The sequence below is a fragment of the Equus przewalskii genome, chromosome 3 (assembly GCF_037783145.1).
Source record: "Equus przewalskii isolate Varuska chromosome 3, EquPr2, whole genome shotgun sequence".
Lineage (NCBI taxonomy): Eukaryota > Metazoa > Chordata > Mammalia > Perissodactyla > Equidae > Equus > Equus przewalskii.
In genome coordinates, this window is record NC_091833.1 from 77,120,481 (window position 1) to 77,140,422 (window position 19,942).

A 19,942-nucleotide genomic window follows, 5' to 3' on the forward strand; every position below is an offset into this window, starting at 1 on the left:
TTTGTACTTGTCTGAGAACAGTTTCAGTTGAAAATACGAGTAACAATATCATGGTTGGTTATCATTCAGACTTTTGTAACATTCTGAAGATGTGCACAAAGAGGACATTCTAGGGATGACAGAATTTGATATGAACAATTCTAGGTGCAGGCTACTTTTTCATTTGTCAAAGGGTAGAAATGAAGTTAAGTAACTTGTTGTAGCAAGTGGTAGAGCCACAACATGAGCTCAGGTCTTCTAATGCCAGTGTGTACTTGTAATTAGTCAAGATCCAGTCAGAAGCCATACTAGAAATTTGAAGAGGGATAGTATAAAAAGTTATTAACTGATAACAGGGATTAACTACTAAAAGTAGTTAAGAGAATTCTAACGAATACAGGGATAACAGATTTAGAGAGCAGCCAATAACTGTAAGTGACAGGAAGAAGACCCAAGGAAGGAACAACTTGGAAGACCCCCTGACCCTCCTAAATGCCTCCTCCTCCAGGCCAGGCTGAAATTCAAGTGGTAAGTGTGGCTGTAGCCACAGGATGGTAGAGAAGTTCATTGAGGTGCCACAGACTAAGGCTGGAGAGCAGGAAGCCACCTGTTGAGGTACCAGTGAAATTTGCTGGAGAGCTGCCCACTACCATGCCAGTAGGACTTGCTGCAAAGCCACCTGCTGGGGTGCTGAGGTGACTCACTAGGAAGCTATCCACTGACCTAAGAGAAACAAGGAAAAGAACCAGAACCAGAAAGATAAGCACCTCCCTTTACAGTATCCCTCCAGCGTCATCTACAGACGTGACTGAGTTTGTGACTGCTGACAAAGGAGAAATATTTATAGGGTCCAGCTCCAGTATCACAAAGCTGAGCAAAGATGGGTGAATTAGGAGCTGAGAGGTAATACACTAACTGACATAAAATTCTTAGCTCATGATATACTATATATCTGCTTACTTTTCACATTATACAGTTATGAAGAATAAGTGATTGTAAAATATGTTACGCTGGGTCCAGCCCAGTGGTGTATTGGTTAAGTTTGCACACTGCTTCAGTGGTCCAGAGTTCACAATTTGGATCTGAGGCGCAGACCTAGCACCACTCGTCAAGGCATGCTGAGGTGGCGTCCAACATACACAATAGAGGAAGATTGGTACTGATGTTAGTTCACTGACAATCTTCCTCACAAATAGATAAATAAATAACTGTGTTACACTTTTTCTACACATGGTACTTCAGTTTCAGTTTTCAGCTCAATTGGGAGCCATGCAGCATCTGAAAGACCAACTGGAGCAACGGACACGGATGATAGAGGCAAATATTCATCGGCAACAAGAAGAACTAAGAAAAATTCAAGAACAACTTCAAATGGTCCATGGTCAAGGTCTGCAGGTAAGTTATTATCATATTTGAACACAAACAAACCATACTATTCACATTTTGGTTTCTTAGGACGATTGACTTTTCTTAAAAGTGAGATGCAGGAGAGATGTTTCATCAGTTTAGTTCAATAAATACTCATTGGTTACCTACTCAATATGGTTGCATTTACAGTCTCTAAAGATAATTCATTCCTGAGAGCATTTTCATCAACAGCTTGTTTCTCCAGATTAGAGTCATCATTTAGTAGTCCAGTTTTTAGTGAGCTTAAATTCATAATCTAAAAATGATATTTTACAAAGACTTTTAGGTACATGTAGGTACAGAATTTATAAATCAATCATCAGTCATTATTTTAATAAAATACCAGTAGGTGTGATTCATATTAGTCTTATTTGGTCAACCAACAGGCCACTCTAAAGTTATGTCTGTCAGAGGAGATTAAGACTTTGGTAAAGGGAAACTTTAAGTGAAAACTACTATCTAATGCCGCAAATTATAAATGATAAGTGGTGCAGAGCTGCCAGTTCACAGACCTGTGAGTAGCACTGACTTAGGGTAATGCTAGCTGATGTAACAAATAATCCTCCACACATAAAATGTTCAAACAAGCAGAGGTTTTAAAATTTATAACACTTTTTCTGACATGGAAACGTTATAGGGTTAGGATGACTGAAAGAAGAAATGTGAAGTATCATGTTTTATCCAGTAATTATTGCTCATTGTTCATTCAAAGTGATGTCGTCTTCTTGTTACTTGCTTTTTTTTCTTTTTATTTTATTGAGGTCATAATAGTTTATAACATTGTGAAATTTTAGTTGTACATTATTGTCAGTCAACATATAAGTGTGCCCCTTCACCCCTTATGCTGGGTGACCCCCTTCCCCCCTTCCCCTCTGGTAACCACTGAACTATTCTCTTTGTGTGTTAGTTTATCTTCCACATATGAGTAAAATCGTATGGTGTTTGTCTTTCTCTGTCTGTCTTTTTTGCTTAACATAATACCCTCAAGGTCCATCCATGTTGTTGCAAATGGGACAGTTTTGTCTTTTTTATGGCTGAATAGTATTCCATTGTGTATATATACACACACACCACATCTTTATCCAGTCATCGGTCAGTGGGCACTTAGGTTGCTTCCACTTCTTGACTATTGTGAATAATGCTGCAAAGAACATAGGGGTGCATAAGTCTCTTTGAATTGTTGATTTCATGTTCTTTGCATAAATACCCAGTAGTGGGATAGCTGGGTCGTATAGTATTTCTATTTTTAATTTTTTGAGAAATCTCCATATTGTTTTCCATAGTGTCTACACGAGTTTGCATTCCCACCAGCAGTATATGAGGGTTCCCTTTTCTCCATATCATCTCCAACATTTTTTATTTTTTGTGTTGGTGATTATAGCCATTCTAACAGGCATAAGGTGATATCTTAGTGTAGTTTTGATTTGTATTTCCCTGATGATTAGTGATGCTGAATATCTTTTCATGTGTCTCTTGGCCATCTGCATATCTTTGGAAAAATGTCTGTTCATGTCCTCTGCCCATTTTTTGATCAGGTTGTTTGTGGGGTTTTTTGGTGAGTTGTGTGAGTTCTTTCTTTATTTTGGAGATTAACCCCTTATCAGATATATGATTTGCAAATATTTTCTCCCAGTTGGTGGGTTGTCTTTTTGTTTTGTTCCTGGTTTCCTTTGCCTTGCAGAAGCTCTTTAGTCTGATGAAGTCCCACTTGTTTGTTTTTTCTTTTGTTTCCCTTGTCTGAGAAGACATGTAGTCAAAAAGATCCTTCTAAGACTGGTGTCAGAGAGTATACTCTCTTTACTCTATACTCTATACTCTATATTTTCTTATAGGAGTTTTATGGTTTCAGATCTTACTTTGAAGTCTTTGATCCACTTTGCATTAATTTTTGTGTATAGTGAAAGATAAATGGTCTACTTTCATACTTTTGCATGTGGCTGTCCAGTTTCCCCAACACCATTTATTGAAGAGACTTTCCTTTCTCCATTGTATGTTCTTACCACCTTTGTCAAAGATTAGCTGTCCATAGATGTGTGTGTTTATTTCTGGGCTTTCAGTTCTGTTCCATTGATCTGTGTGCCTATGTTTGTACCAGTACCATGCTGATTTTATGACTATAGCTTTGTAGTACATTTTGAAGTCAGAGATTGTGATCCCTCCAGCTTTGTTCTCTTTTCTCAGGATTGCTTTAGCTATCTGGGGTCTTTTGTTGTCCCAACTGAATTTTAGGATTCCTATTCTATTTCCGTGAAGAATGTCATTGGGATTCTGATTGGGATTGCATTAAATCTGTAGATTGCTTTAGGTAGTATGGACATTTTAACTGTATTTATTCTTCCAATCCATGTGCATGGAATATCTTTCTTTATGTCCTCATCAATTTCTTTCAATAATGTCTTATAGTTTTCATTGTATAGGTCTTTCACCTCCTTAGTTAAATTTATTCCTAGATATTTTATTCTTTTTGTTCTGATTGTAAATGGAATTGTATTTTTGAGTTCTCTTTCTTTAGTTTGTTATTAGAGTATAGAAATTTGTTACTTGCTTTTTAAGCTTAATTCGTTGCTTGTTTTTGCTTTCTTTTTTTCTTTTTTGATGCACTTATTCCTCTTTGTTTTTTATCTGCAAAGCTCATTTTAATGTAATCTTTATTTTTAAAGATGTTTTTACAACAGTCAACCCCTGGATTGAATTTTGGTTCTGTTCAACTTTCTTCTGGAAATTCATCTAACATCCAGCAACTCGCGCCTATAAGTATGCAAGGCCAGGTTGTTCAAACTAACCAAATTCAAAGTGGAATGAATACTGGACACATTGGCACAACTCAGCATGTGATACAACAGCAGACTTTACAAAGTACATCAAGTCAGGTAATGTTATCGAACAAAATGGGCTATAGAGTGTTCTGTGATTGAAATAGATGCTATTGCTGAAACAAAGCTCTATCTTGAGCAATGCCATATTTAAAACTTTAATAGTAATAATTAGTGTAATATTGAGAGTGATCATTAAACTATTTTATGCAAAATTGTTAAATTATTGAATGTTATATGCTTTCAATATTTTGACATTTAAAAAATTTTGAAATTTGTTTAAAAGGAACTTATAGACTTCTTCTGTATGAGGCTTGACTTGCAAAAGAGGCTGACCAGGAAACATGTTACTACTATACATGAAGAATATATTGTTAGGGCAGTGATGAATCAATATTCCAGGAAGTCTTGGTAATTAGTGTACATCTGTGACTGTAAATCCCAAGGCTTCAAATGAAATATATAAAAATGTCTAATGTCAGTCACTCACCATGGGCATTTAACAGAAATTCTGTTTGTTTTATATCACCCCTGTTAAGATCATGCTCCTTTTTAAAGTCATAGCTTACCTTCCAGAAAGATATTGAAGACTACTTCATTCGTAGTTACTGTAAGTCATTCCTTTATGGCTCGATTCCTCCCAGAGTAATATGTCCTGCCACTTACTTTTCTGTCATGTCAACTATTGTTAGAATGATGACTAGTAGAAGCATACTTCCAAAAGAAATTTTTTCAGTTAATCTGTCTGTAAAATCTTCTCTTTTCTAGCAGAGTCAACAGAATGTACTGAGTGGGCACAATCAACAAACATCTCTTCCCAGTCAGACACAGAGCACTCTTACAGCCCCACTGTATAACACTATGGTGATTTCTCAGCCGGCAGCTGGAAGCATGGTCCAGATTCCATCTAGTGTGCCACCAAACAGTACCCAGAGTGCAGCAGTAACTACATTCACTCAGGACAGACAGATAAGGTAGGTGTCATATTTCATTAGTCATTCCAAAATTTTAAAGTGATTGATTAAAAAACAATAATTTGACTTTTAAAAACATGATTTTAGTTGGTTGCTCACTCCAGCAAGCATTCTTGAATTTGAAGTAAAACACAGGATGTATCCATTGTTTAAGGACTTTATAATAAAAGAATGACAGCAAATTTTGTTTCCTGTCCAAAAATGTGCTACCAAATATTGTTGAATCCAAATTCTATAACACGCTGTTATACGAGTTTCATGACAGGCTTTGTAAGACTGTGAAACTTTCATTGTTTCAGTACAGATGCTGGTGAGTTTTCATCTAGTAATGATGGTTAGGGTGTGTACTACCATAGTTTGTATATGTTGTGGAATAGAAGTAGCTTACCTTTCTGGAGCTTAAGTATTTACTAAGTGCTCAAAATGTATTATCTCATTTAATTCTTATTTTTTAAAAAATGAGCATTAGGGTCTTTTATTTCCCAGGTAAAAGTGAGTTTTTAGTAGTTTGGTCAAGGGCCTATAGCTAGTTAAGGGAGTGAAGGGCTTCTGAATTCAAGCCTAGGTGTCTGATTTCAAAGCTCAAGTGCTTAAACATAACTACACTGAACTTTATGGGCCATTCTAGAAAAAATACCCTTCTGCGACTTATTTTAGTGGGAAGTCCAAATAGCTGACTTAGAAGCAAATTTTTTGAAGAAATGCCGTTTTCATATATAGGATCTCCAAAGTCTTAAAACTTGTATCTTAAATCCATTTTATTTTTTACTTATTTTACTGCACTACAAGTAGGCTGCTGCTTTTATAATACAATTTTGCTGTTGAATTAGAGTGTGTAATAGATTTTATTAAAATCCTGTTAATAATTTCCAGAGAGTAAAGAAGCTGCAGGATCATAGAGGCAATGAGAGCAGGGAGAACTCATTGCTTCTCTTTGGAACTCAGTTCCTTCAAGGTAAAAAGTCCAACCTTTAGCTCTAGCATTCTGAAAGGAAGTATTATGAATGTGCTCTGTAGAAATGTAGAGGACTAGTTTCAAAGCCTGAGGAAAAATCTAGTAATCTGGAATGCTGACGTGCATTTTGGGAGACTGTTTGTAGTCCCCCAAACTGTTTGTAGACATCTATTTATATCAGCAAGCATTTGAGTGCATATTTAGATGAGTATGGCACATTCCTTGTCTCAAAGGAAAGATCAGACTAGTAAAAGCCATAGAAAGGTAAACAAACCAGTATTATGTGGTGTGATAAATACTTAGGTCTTTAGAAAGGAGGAAGTGAGCAGTTTATGAGTTGAGGCAAGCAGGTAAAGAGAGGAATGTGGTCAGAGAAAGCTTCACAGAGGATACTTGCCCTGAGTCTTAAAGGACTTGGCTTTGGGTGTGCCTGTGGTAGGGAGTCTATGGAGAAATTCTAGGCATAGGGAGCGGTATAGGCAAATCCACAAAAATGGGAATTAAGCAAAAGTAGACTGAAGAATGTCTTTTGGTGCCAGAGACAGATGAAGTATTCACATCACATTTTATCAGTAAGCCGTTGGACAATTCAGATACTAATTAAGATTACAGAGAAGTTAGCACTTAGCACTTCTGTGACTAAGCCACTTTGTAAATGTTACTTGCTGCTTTGAGCTTTCTTTATATGTTGATTTTTTTATTCTTTTATATATGTTTTTCATATTAAATAATGCATTTGGTCCTAAAGTAGATAAAATACAGCATTTTATTTTCAAGATTTGGCATGGATTTAAAATAGATTTATTTTGCCTCGTGGAACATAAATGATAAAGTGTGTGTCTGTACTAAGTTTAATGCTGTTGTGCACTCTGAACAGTTTGTAGTTGCAGTTATGTCATGCTGCATCTGCAGTAGGTCCTCTCTCAATTTCCTCGCTGCACTAGCCAGTGTTAGAAACTAACTTCATCTCACAGAAAAGGCAAATAGAAATAATATTGTTCCCTGATGAGGCATCATTTTTTGTTGTTGTTCTTTTATTACAGGAAATAGAAGAAGGAAGGTGAGGAGGGAGGGAATATTAGTGAATCCTAAACACAGTGGGTACTATGCTGCATTAATGACTTTATAAATTGAGGGTACCTTTATTCATTGTTAGAATTCAGTTAGTTTTGAATTATGTTTATAAGATACAATTTGCAGTATAAATATCTCATTTAAACCTAGAGAGTTTTAGATTCCCATAGGATAGCTTTAACTTTGGTGATGATTAGCAAAATGAACCATGTGCCACATATATCTGACTCCCAAGAACCTAGTAATTTTATAAAAAGAAAAAGGTTGATATTTTTTAACAGGTTTAAAATTTTTTATATTGTGGAAATATACACATAACATAAAATTTACCATGTTAACCATTTTTACATGTATAGTTCATTGGCATTGAGTACATTCACAACGTTGTGACCATCACTACCATCAGTCTGCAGAACTTTCTTCTCCTTCCCAAACTGAAACTCTGTGCCCATTGAACAGTAACTCCTCATTCCTCCTCCCCACTAGCTCCTGGAAACCACCATTCTACTTTCTAAGCACATAAGTCTGTGAGTTTGCTTACTCTAGGTACCTCATATACATGGAATCATACAATATGTTTTCTGTGTCTGGTTTATTTTCACTTGGCATAATGTCCTCAAGGTTCATCCACGTGGTAGCATGTGTCAGAATCTCATTCCTTTTTAAGGCTGAACAATCTTCCATTGTATGTATATGCCACATGTCGTTTATCCATTCATGTCAATGGACACTTGGGTTGCATCTGTCTTTTGGCTATTGTAAATAATGCTGCTATGAACATCAGGGTACAAATATCTGTTTGAGTCCTTGCTTTCAATTCTTTTGAGTATATACCCAGAAATGGAATTGCTGGATCATATAGTAATTCTCTATTTAACTTTTTGAGGAACAGTCATACTGTTTTCCATAGTAGCTGCACTATTTTACATTCCCACTAGCAGTGCACAAGGGTTCCAGTTTCTCCATATCCTCACCAACACTGGTTATTATCTGTTTTTTTGGTAATAGCCATCCTGTTAGTTGTGAAGTGGTATCTCGTGTTTTTGATTTGCATTTCCCTAATGATTAGTGATGTTGAGCATCTTTTCATGTGTTTATTGGCCATTTGTATATCATCTTTGGAGAAATGTCTATGCAAGACGCTTGCCCATCTTTTAATCAGATTGTTTATTGTTGAACTGTCGGATTGCCTTATATGTTCTAGTTATTAACCTCTTAGCAGATAGATGATTTGCAAATACTTTCTCCCGTTCTTTGGGTTGCCCTTCAACTGTGTTGATAGTGTCCTTTGATGCATAGAAGTTTTTAATTTTGATGTCCAGTTCATCTGTTTTCTCTTTTGTTGTCTGTGCTTTTAGTGTCATATCCAAAAAAATCATTGCCCAGTCCAATGTCATGAAACTTTTCCCTATGTTTTTCTCTAAGAGGTTTATAGTTTTACCTCTTACATTTAGGTCTTTAATCCAATTTTAGTTAATTTTTCTATATGGTGTAAAGTAAGGGTCCAACTTCATTCTTTGCATCTGGATATCCAAAAAAAGTTTGTATTTTTGTTTGTGATCATTTCATTTTGCTATATACTTTTTTTTTTTTTTTGAGGAAGATTAGCCCTGAGCTAACTACTGCCAGTTCTCCTCTTTTTGCTGAGGAAGCCTGGCCCTGAGCTAACATCGTGCCCATCTTCCTCTACTTTATATGTGGGACGCCTACCACAGCATGGCGTGCCAAGCGGTGCCATGTCCGCACCTAGGGTCCGAACCAGCGAACCCTGGGCTGCTGAGAAGTGGAACGTGCGAACTTAAACGCTGGGCCACCGGGCCGGCCCCTCATTTTGCTATATACATTTTTGTTTTACTGGTATCCCAAAGGGAATTTTTAGAAGTATAAAACAAAATTGGAACATACAGCTTTTTTTTTTAAGATTTTATTTTTTTCCTTTTTATCCCCAAAGCCCCCGGGTACATAGTTGTGTATTCTTCGCTGTGGGTTCTTCTAGTTGTGGCATGTGGGACGCCGCCTCAGCGTGGTCTGATGAGCAGTGCCATGTCCGCGCCCAGGATTCGAACTAACGAAACACTGGGCCGCCTGCAGCGGAGCGCGCAAACTTAACCACTCGGCCACGGGGCCAGCCCCAGAACATACAGCTTTTTAAAAACTAAATTGGCAGTATCATCAGATATTATCTTAGAGAGAAGTATTCAGCCCACTGCCTTTTATAACGTATACCTTGTACTTCTGACTCTCCTTCTTCTCTCTTTCTTCTTAACAGATTTTCTCAAGGTCAGCAACTTGTGACCAAATTAGTAACTGCTCCTGTGGCTTGTGGGGCAGTCATGGTACCTAGTGCTATGCTTATGGGTCAGGTGGTGACCGCCTACCCTACCTTTGCTACACAACAGCAGTCACAGACATTGTCAGTCACACAGCAGCAGCAGCAGCAGCAGAGTGGCCAGGAACAGCAGCTTGCTTCAGTTCAGCAACCGTCTCAGGCTCAGCTGACCCAACCACCACAGCAGTTTTTACAGGTAATTCTCCCATGGGGAAGCTGTCCCGAACCTATTTACTTTTATATAATGAAATTAGGCATTAAATGAACAGTCTTGTAAATGATCTAAAAAATCCATAAAAGCTTACTGTACAAGTTAAATTTCTGTGAAGACAGAAGGCTTGTCCTGGTTAGCTATTTTGTCTTCCCTTGTTCAGTCTTTGGAAGGCTTTTAGCCTTGCCCTGGACATATCCAGTTATCTGAACTGCTGGATAGAATAAGTGGCTACTTCCTGCCCACATCAAGGCACTTTGTGTAGAGCTCTCTCCAGCTAGAGTTTCTGAAATTCAAGCAAAGGCAACTTTCTTCTCTTCCTTTATCTAGTGGTCTTTCAAACTCCACTCTCTACTGGGAAGGATAGCAAAAGGGATTTTTTAAAAAATTATAGGCATTATCTGAAATTATTTTGTTGGGTTGAATTTTTAAATAATTTTTTGGTTATAAATTAATAGAGGAGAAATACTCTGGAGGCAGTATATGTCGTACTTAAGAACTTAAGTTCTAAAGTCAGGCAGCCCTGAGATTGAGTCTGCTGCACCACATACTGTGTGACCTTTGGCAGGTTACTTAACTTGCCAAAACTCAGTTTCCCCATCTATAATATGGAGGCTCTAATAGTTCATATCTCATGGGTAAAAGATGCATGTAAATTACTGAACATAGTATAAGGCACATAACTAACTGTCATTTATGACCACTGTCTTGCTAAGTGTAATAGACACTCGGATTAACCACAAAGCAGGCACAGATATCAGGTGAGTGAGTATATCAGACATGATCTGCTCATCTAAAGGATATAGAAGAAAGGCACATAGGTACAGGTCCTCAGCAGGACAAATTCCTGAATTTCAGTACCCTCACTCTGGGTGCAAAGTAGATTATGACATCTGGAAATCCAGCTTTTTTCCTTCTGGCCTAGGAGGAGCAATTTTGAGAGTAGGCTAGCCTAGATTTGTGCTGAAGACCATTCCATGTAGGCCACACACATATCATCAATTTTAGAGTTATACAACACATGGTATGACTAGAAGATTCAGTATTGTACTGCATACTCGGACATAAATACAGTGTTATCACCATTGGTGTTCTGGTGCAAATATAATTCTTAACTTGGTGTTGTGGAAAACTAGAACAGGTTAGTTGCCTAAATAACCTCTGAGAATCATACAGTCCCTTAGACCTTAAGCCTAACTGTAGCCATTAATGACTGGGTTAGCTATTGTTATAAATGAATTAGTAACAAGAATTTATATCAAGTTGTAAACTATTACCTGGGGGAAATATATTCAATGAGAAGTAAGCAAGAGCTTAAAAAAGGAAAGGACTTGCCTTAAGGTCTCAGTCTTCGAAGTCTCTCAGGGAATGTGAACCCTTAAAACAATGAACATTCTCTTCTCCCCTACTTCAAAAGAAGCTATTCCAAAGACATAAGACCCCTAAAGAATAAGATTGGAATACCCTTCAGAAATATACTCATATGTAGATAGTAAATACACAATTTGGCTTTTCTGATTATATGACACCTAGTTCCAAATGTACCTCTCTTGTAACCTGTAAGGCTCATAAATATCCTGAGTTCTTTATCTTACAAAAGCTCTTCCTAATAAAGAGAGAGAAAATTCTCCAGGTTCTGGGCAAAGCTTAATAGTCTTTCAAGTTCAAGGATCTGTCCTTTGTGTGCAGGTGTCCTTCATATACATTTGCAAAACTCACCCATTACAGTTCCGTTTTAAAATTAGGAACCCTGCATCAAGTTGTATAGTTAGTAGTAAGGAAGGACTTTCAGTTTAAAAATTCATTTCTTTTTGGCTAGTTTCCTTTGTGTCTCCAGAAGTAGAAATTAGGTGAAAGAAACTGAGGCTTGTAAGTGTTGAGACTTGCCCAAGTTCACACAGCTAATAATGGCAGAGCAAAACTCAAATCTAGGGCTTCTGACTTCAGATCCTGTGCTTATTTATTGTTTGAGTTTGTTTTTTTGTTATACCACACTGCTAAATACAGGACTTACATCTCTAACCTTGCCTTCATTTTCATGGTACTTTTAAATAATAACACTGTTAATACTTAATCTTCATAAAAACCCAATATGGGAGGCACTGTGATTGTCCTTATTTTATAAATGAAGACACTGAGGCCCACAGAGGTAAATAGCTTGACCAAGTCACATGTCTGGTAAACAGGGCAGCCAGAATTTGAACCCAGACAGTGTCACTTCAGGGCCCATGTTCTCGGCCACTAAACTGCTGCTCTAACCAACCAAACAAACCTCATAAGCATTTTCTAAAATACTATTTTTAAATGAGAAAGCAAGAATTACGTAGAAGGATTTTGTCCCAATGGACAGCGGAAAACTTGAGTAAATCTTAATGTAGACAGTGTGATAGGAGTAAAGCAATGTTGCATAATCCATTTGTTTTTTAGACTTCTAGGTTGCTCCATGGGAATCCTTCAACTCAGCTTATCCTCTCTGCTGCATTTCCACTACAACAGAGCACTTTCCCTCAATCACATCACCAGCAGCACCAGTCTCAGCAACAGCAGCAACTGAGTCGGCACAGGACTGACAGTCTGACTGATCCTTCCAAGGTTCAACCACAGTAGCACACATGCCTCCTCTCTGACCTCAAGGGAGGAAGGGTTGGCCCATAAAGAGTTGCTCAGATGATCTGAGGACAGGAGGAAAAGTTGCAGCAGTTCATGAGATGCAGTATTGAGTGTTCAAGTTCCTGGAATTAGTTAATGCTGCCTAGTGCTACAGATGTCCATTAAATACCAGCCAGCAGGAGATGATCATAGGGCCATAGCCAATTCTGACAGTGTTTTACTTGCCCAGAAATTTTTTGATGGAAAAAGAGTATATTGCCAAATGTTTAGAAGCTCAGCTATGAAACGTGACCTCCAGTGAATCAGAAAGGCACTAACAATGATGTTAGTAACTTTTAGTGGTTCTGTGCCTGTTTTCAAGTGTTACAGAGGACACACCACTGCCATGTCAGGGGTTTGCTTACAATGATGCCATGAAGACAGTCCAGTAGACTCAGTAGGCCCCCTTCCCCACCCCCTCTCCCTTTTCAGATGATGGAACAGTAATGAATTTCAGAATGTTATATGGGTTTTAATTCTCTATGTACAGATGCTGTAAAAATATTATGTATATGTCTGGATAAAAGGAGAGAAAGCAAAACATTTTGTATGCTGCATGAAAGCATTATCTACTCCTCATAGGTATGAGTACATTTCCTTAGATCTTGATGCCCTGTGCAAACTAATGCATCCTCCGTTTCCCCTTTTGTTTACAAATGATAGTGTTCACTTTTCCGGGGCACAAGTCTTTTTGTTCATACTTTGGCTGTGATGTCACAGTTGGTTCAGTGAGGTATGATGTGCTGCTGGGAATGGATTTTTTTTTTTTCAGGTTAAATTATTGAAACAACAGGATTTACTCAGAAATATATCCCTCATTTCAATATTTTTCAATTATGTTTGAAAATAGGATTTGCACTGCTTTATTTTAGATGGGTGGGAGTTTTGATCACATATTTTGATATAGTTTGTAGTTGGAAATAGTTGCGTAAATGGTTTTCAACAAGCCTGAAAGTAATTTCAAGAATGTTTCAGTTACAGGAGTAAAATTTGCACACAAAACATTTTAGGCACTTTTTAACATTCTCACTGGTGGGAATTTTAACTTTTAGGATTTGTTGGAATCTTTTTATTATCCTTCACAATTTCAATGCTTCTTTTAGTCAGAAATGATTCAGGGTTATTTGAGGGGAAAAAAAAACCCATAGTGCCTTGATTTTGATTCAGGTGATAACTCACCATCTTGAATTCATTTTCTGGTTTCAGTAGCAGTTTTGAAACCTTAGTACATTTTTAATTAGCATGTGGGTATCAGTGCCATTATTATTCTCCTAAGTTCCTATGAAGGCTGCTGTGAGTCTTTTGGACTGGAGGTACAAATAATTTAGAAACAAAAGGTGACATCCTAACACTATCAGAGTTACTAATGTGGTTACAAAATTGTTCTCCTAAATCAGCATCTTCCTTTAAAGCTAAGTAGTCATTTAAGAATTACCAGTTAATATTTGCTCAATATGATCTTGATATTCCTACAGAGAAAAAAGGAGGAGTAGGAATTGGCTTTACCTTCACTACAATGCTAGAATATTGTAACTCACATGCTTTTTAAACATGAACTAAGATTTCATTTGGCAATATCATTCTAAAGGTAATAAATTCCAACAGAAATTGCATACATAAAAAAAGCATTTTATAGATTTTTATGGTACTAATAATTAAATTTGAAACTATAGAGCAAAGGAAGATTAATGGAAAATATCTGATTAGAATATCAAAAATTATTACTGAGGAAAGGGAAGACAACAAGCTGTAATAAATCAGAATTGACCTTAAAAGAAAATGTGTAACAGAATTGAGGTTGTTAAACAGAAAAGGTTTTGAGCAGTGAAAATACCCTAATACAGAATTGCTAGATGAAGGAGTCAAAGAACTCTAAGTCAGTTCTTAAGACTTTTCTGTCCTCAGCTTTGCTATCATCGTTAAAGGATATCCTTTGTCTTTCTGTAGAAAACTACACCTGGCCACACTTAAATTAGAACATTAATGTTGAAAGAGAAAACAACCAAAGAAAGTTGGTACCTACCCTTCTACAAAAGAAGTGTCACTAGATACCAATCAATAATTAACATATCAAGGAGCTCCTCCTCTAGCTAAATGATCATCCAGAAGAGATTTCTGACTTTCTCATGAATGTCAAGATTAGTTGTCAGAATGTGTGTACTTGAGCATACATACACATACACAAAGATAAAATTGATGTAGAATATGGCAACAGTGTTAATTTTCTCCCCTTTCAAATTGCCTTTCTTAACCTTCCCATGCCATTCCATATATATCTGAGTTGTGCCTCATTTATGTGTTGGTGATATCTAGTGATGGGATTTAGCTAACAAACAATAGGAAGAACTGTTATATTAAGGTTTATCCTCTAAGTACCATACTTACAAATGGTGAACCCCGTGAGTACTGTGTACTTAAAGTGGTTAACAAAGGCAAAGCATAAGACAAGCCACAGGGCAAATCTGTACTCTTTGTTTATTCACATACTGCTCTACCAGTTTCTTCAAGTATTTTCCATCCTCACAAATATTTGGGAAAGAAAATTAGACAAAATTTTGCTTTATAACTCCTGTTGTCCCTCACAGCTCATTGTTTTTCCCGCTTAGAACTGACTGCGAAAATTTTAAAGGAGCAGCTGGCTGCTTTTCCTTTGCTATCAATATCAAGCATTGTGGCGGCAGAGCTCGTCAGCACCAACTGCCTCTTAGCTCCTTCTTTAACTTTGTTTTCCTCCTGCTTCCCTTGAACCAGGACTGCAAAGCTGTCCCTGCCCCTCCCCCATGAATGGGGACTTGGGCGTCTGGTGAAGATTCAGCAGGTGCCTGTTCTTCATTTCTGTAGCCAAAGCTGTTAATTAAAATCCCAAATCTAAGTCATGAAAAAATACCAAATAAGAACACCTTTCAGCTACTTAAAAATCATATCTTCCCTCTGCTTTATTCTCATAGATACTCAGTTTTTCTTAAAAACATTTATTCTGGGTGGCACTTCTTAGATAAGAAACTGTTGAAGATAAGGAAAAATGTTAGCAGTTAGTTATCTTGATTTGGACTGCTGTGGGACTGGGTGAGTCAGTGTTATTTTAACAACTACATGCGGACTACAAGGATTAATAAAGTTGCTGCTGGGAATAGTATTAAAGCAGAACCGAGACACTCTGTTTTTTGAGTGGAAAATATTAGTGGAAAAGCAAATATGGACGATGGGGGTAGCATGTAGGTAAATATTACACTTCAGTCTCCAAAGTCTGTCCTAAATTGAGGGGATAATTTGAGTCCTGTGCTCTGCTTTGTCACTTAAATCTGGTTTCAGAATGTACTAGTAATAAAAGGATGCCAATGACTTGTGCTAGTTTGCTGTGGAATCCGCAGTGCAGAGTAGTGACGATGTTGCTAGGGTTCTCCGTTAGGGCTGTGGTTGTGGGCCATTGCCTTAAAGAGGTCTGCCCGCGGTTGGTTAAGGGCAGCGCAGCAGCACAGCTCTGTAAAGGGCACTGCACATGAGGGAAGATGAACCCTTGTTCAAGAAGCCTTAGAAAGGGGCCCCTTAAAATACTACTCTATTTGCCTGCAGTACACAGACAGGTAAAAATTATTTTAAACTGGATATTACTCAGCGTGTTTTAAAATGTTTCCACTACACTGAGGTAAACTTTTTTTAAGTGGAATGCAAATAGCATTTTATTCTAGTATTGCTCATTTCTACTTTTTTCTTTTTCTGTATTTCTTTAGTGATTGAAAGGTCATTGATGAACATTTGTGTAAAACTCATTCAAGTCTATAACCTTTCCAATATCTGTGACCCTGTTCTGAGTCCCTCAGGAGTCAGCGTTGGAAGGTATGAACACTGGATATTACTATTGCTGAGTGAGTCTAGCCAGGAGTAAACTGTTGGGAATTTTTCAATGGTGGAAAAGAAGGAGCACAAAGGCGCTTGCCATTTTAATAGTGACTGGAGAAAGAGAAGAGAAGATTTTTAAATTTGTTTGGGTTGGGTGAGCATTCTTCTAAAAGGAGCTTCTGAAGTAATTGCAAAGGAAAAGAGTCGACTATTTTTATAGCATATTTAATATATTTGTATATAACTATGAATATATAGTAGGAACCCTCCACATGCCTCCCACTTTTCTAATTTACTCCCCTTTTGCCATACATAGCACTAGTATAGCCTCATCCGCATGGGTAACGTGCCTATTGTCAGCCTACCAAAAGATAGTGCTGCTGCTTCCTGAGACAGGTGAGAAGACCCGACTCTCATGCCTGGGGATCCTTTACGTAGGAATAGCACACACTTTTACAACATACCACAGTCTAAAAGCATCATTTTGAAATGTAACAAGCACTTTATTGCAATTATTCATTTTGATAAAGTTTATTATCTTAGGCATTACCATTTCTAAAGGATCCCCAAATCATCACTTAGGTGAAATTTAAAATGACACATTTCTGAGAAATGTTTAGATCCAGTGAACCGTAGTAGGTTTATGGGAGTGATTTCAAGGTAGCCAAATGAACTTTGACTTTTGTTTTGAATGTGGTGGAGTCAAGAGATTGTAGATGCCTAGTTCCATTTAGACACTATTGTAAACCTATCTTGCCTATTGTATGAACACCAAAAGAGACCAATGAGCCTGTTTATTTTCAGAGGTCTAGGAAAACTGCATCAGTGTGAATAGATGTATAGAACTAACCTAAAAGTGATTGGTAATAATATTTTAGTATACAATAATTTCAGCAATTATTCTGGGTGTTTTAAATGTGCTCTGAAATGTTGGCATGTCATTTCAGCGTTTCCGTTTGAACTGCTCTTGTAATATTTTTGCACAAAAAGGACTGAGAAAAAGACTACTTTGGTTGAAGAAAAAATATATATAATTTGGTCTTATTTTAATGTCTCGTGGAAACACTGGGGATGAATTTTGTTGGTATAGTCATTAATTCAGGATATTTAAAACAGTATTGAACAGCTCACAAGAAATTAAGCAAACGTGGATATTTAAAAATTAAAACTTTCTTTCCATGTGACTGTTTTGCATATTTTTCCCCATGTCATAATTTAACACTACATTCCTTGTTTTTCTTAAATAAAATAATACTTTGCAGGTTCTGTTTTTGAGTATTTAACAATATTTTGTAAGCTGCCTGAGTTTTCCTAGGGAAAAGTTCTTTAGTGAAATAGGACCTCGTTTATGAAGAGACTGAGTGAAATTCCATCACCACCACCAGCAAACACTGAGGTGCTGCATTAAGTGACAATCAAAATAGTGAGTATTTATGGAAGAATTTAGACTGTGGTTTTAAAGAAGCAATTGCTTTGAAAGCAGTTCTCTGGGTTTCTTGAATAAAAATAGCTAAATGTATTTATTTATATTTTTAAATATCTTTGTGTTCTGTTTTCTCATCAAAGTGACTTCACAGTGTCGTGTATTTAATTTGTGGTTTGTTTTGTTTTGCCTCGTAATCTTCTTAGAGAACTGTAAGTATCTGGGTGCAGTCTCCGGCCCTCACGACAACTTTTCATGGGCAATCCAAATCTGGTTTACTTCAGGACAGCAGTGGAGGGCCCAAATCCAGATGCCCCTGCCTTTCCTTCCTATTCTCAACTCATTTAAGAAAAAATAAAGGTAACTCCGTTCACATCTGTTTCCTGTAGCTCCAACCTTTTTCTAGTTTCACTTGCTGCCTTTTCTATTTTATGGGCACTTTTTATATGATTACTTCCCCAACACAGCCAAAGGCCAGTATGACAGAACCAGTGGCACACATTGCCTCTGTTTTGCCCATTTGGGTGAATGCTAGTAAAAATGATTTGCAACTTCTGATGGCTGTTACTATCATATCCATATTAAAATCCATTTAAAGTCCTTAAGCATAGGTGAAACAACATATACACACTGCAAACTCTTCTACAAAAATGTTTGCTGTCTTTATATTGTGCAATGTCGCTTGATCCTTTAAAAACAAAACCAAACCTCCATACACAGCACTGTCCAGTAAAGTAGTGTTTGAGTATCTGAAGCCTAGAAATTTGAGGACACGTTTTATTAGTATGCACTGGAACAGAATTCTCCACTTTAGGGCTCCCAGAGTTGCCCTTGAGTCCCACAGGCCAGGTACAGGGCACGCTGTCTAGCTTTTGGGATACTTTAGAGAATGGTAATGAAAGCACGTCAACCACAAGTTGGATTTAATGATATAAGAAATGTTTAACTCGGAGGTTTAAATTGAAGATGTGATGTTTTCAAATGTATACTTTTAAATTTCTGAGGAAGCAAACTGTGACATCGCTTTAAAAATGACATTGAAATGTTTTATAATGTGTGTTTTTGAGTTGGCCTGTACTGGTGCGGATTCACTGCTGGCACTGATTGTGCCAGTACTAGAGTTTAAATGTAGGAAAAGCTCTGTTACCTTCACATTGATGTACTATGTAACTAGACAATCATTATCAAGCAAAAAAGAAATCGCCAGGAAATGTCCTTTTTCTTTTTGGATATGTCAGCCAGAACAGCTGTAAGTCAGACCATTCTAGAATTATTTTGAAATCTATTTTACTATGATGTAAGATGGGGAAAGGCCTCAGGATGGCACTTGCACATTCACTCTGTGTAAAGATTGAAGCCCAAAGATGAGTTAAATTCAGTGCTGTATTGAAACCAGTTAGTGCAAAAAAAATGTTTTATCTTTGTAAATTTTTAATTGTTAACATCAATTAGTAGCTGTGAAAACATACACCAAATTCTTTCTAATGTTCTGTGTGGTTCTTAGTGTGCTACTTACTCTTGACATTGCTGTCCTTACTGCTTGGTTCTTGGTTTTAATTAAAAATTAGATGTAGCCCGATCATTCTTCCAAAAGGGTGGAGCTATAAATGGCTAACGGATCTTGTGATAAGAATACTTATTTTTCCTAAAGCAGACATTTAATTGTAATCTAAATTGATTTACAAAAATGAGACTGGCATTTCCTGGGTATTCTATTCGGCCTAAATCCTAAACTGCACAGAAGCACGAAGGAATAATGAGTGGTTTCATCGGTGCTATATTAGGTTCTCTGCTGAATTTCATGGCGCTGTGTTTGAAAATATAGTATAAAATGTGGATCATTTTGTTACCAATTTAATATTGCCATTTTAATTTGGTGTTACAATTGTTTCTCAGCTATGTTCTGAGAAGAGGTAAAATGTGTTATTAGCCTACCTCCACTCGGGCCTCTTGCTATATGATCATTTTCCAGGTTATGATGTGCATAGATTTTAAAACTACATGCTCTTTCCCATAGATAGACTCTTATATTCAGAACCTAAAATTATACCAAAAGAGCCAAGCAGTAGCATTGTTTTTTTTTGTAAATGTAAAAATAGATCCAGACTTTGTTTCCTTATTCAATTTTAAAAATAAAAAATACCTCAGTGCTGTTTTTCAGTATCACCTGCATTTCTCAAAAAATAACACCTGCTTTATGTGGCACATAACTTGTAAGAATCACACTATTTTGGATTTTAAAGACAGACTATTAAATATTTTAAAATCACTACCAATGACATTTTCTT

General features: G+C 37.0%; 1 protein-coding gene across 50 annotated transcripts in view; it reads left to right on the top strand.

Moving 5' to 3' along the window:
- CLOCK (clock circadian regulator) overlaps positions 1-12,932 on the top strand; it is a 116,241-nt gene extending 103,309 nt beyond the window's left edge. For 48 of the 50 annotated variants that reach the window (XM_008536517.2, XM_008536522.2, XM_070614895.1 and 45 more), the window contains 5 exons: positions 1,222-1,374; positions 4,047-4,256; positions 4,968-5,173; positions 9,472-9,727; positions 12,170-12,932. In XM_008536517.2, coding sequence (XP_008534739.1) covers positions 1,222-1,374; positions 4,047-4,256; positions 4,968-5,173; positions 9,472-9,727; positions 12,170-12,349 — 1,005 coding nt within the window. In that variant the 3' untranslated portion in view covers positions 12,350-12,932. The remainder of the gene's footprint in view (positions 1-1,221; positions 1,375-4,046; positions 4,257-4,967; positions 5,174-9,471; positions 9,728-12,169) is intronic. The other 2 variants (XM_070614890.1, XM_070614888.1) reach the window with 1 other exon arrangement.
- Positions 12,933-19,942: the final 7,010 nt, after the last annotated feature.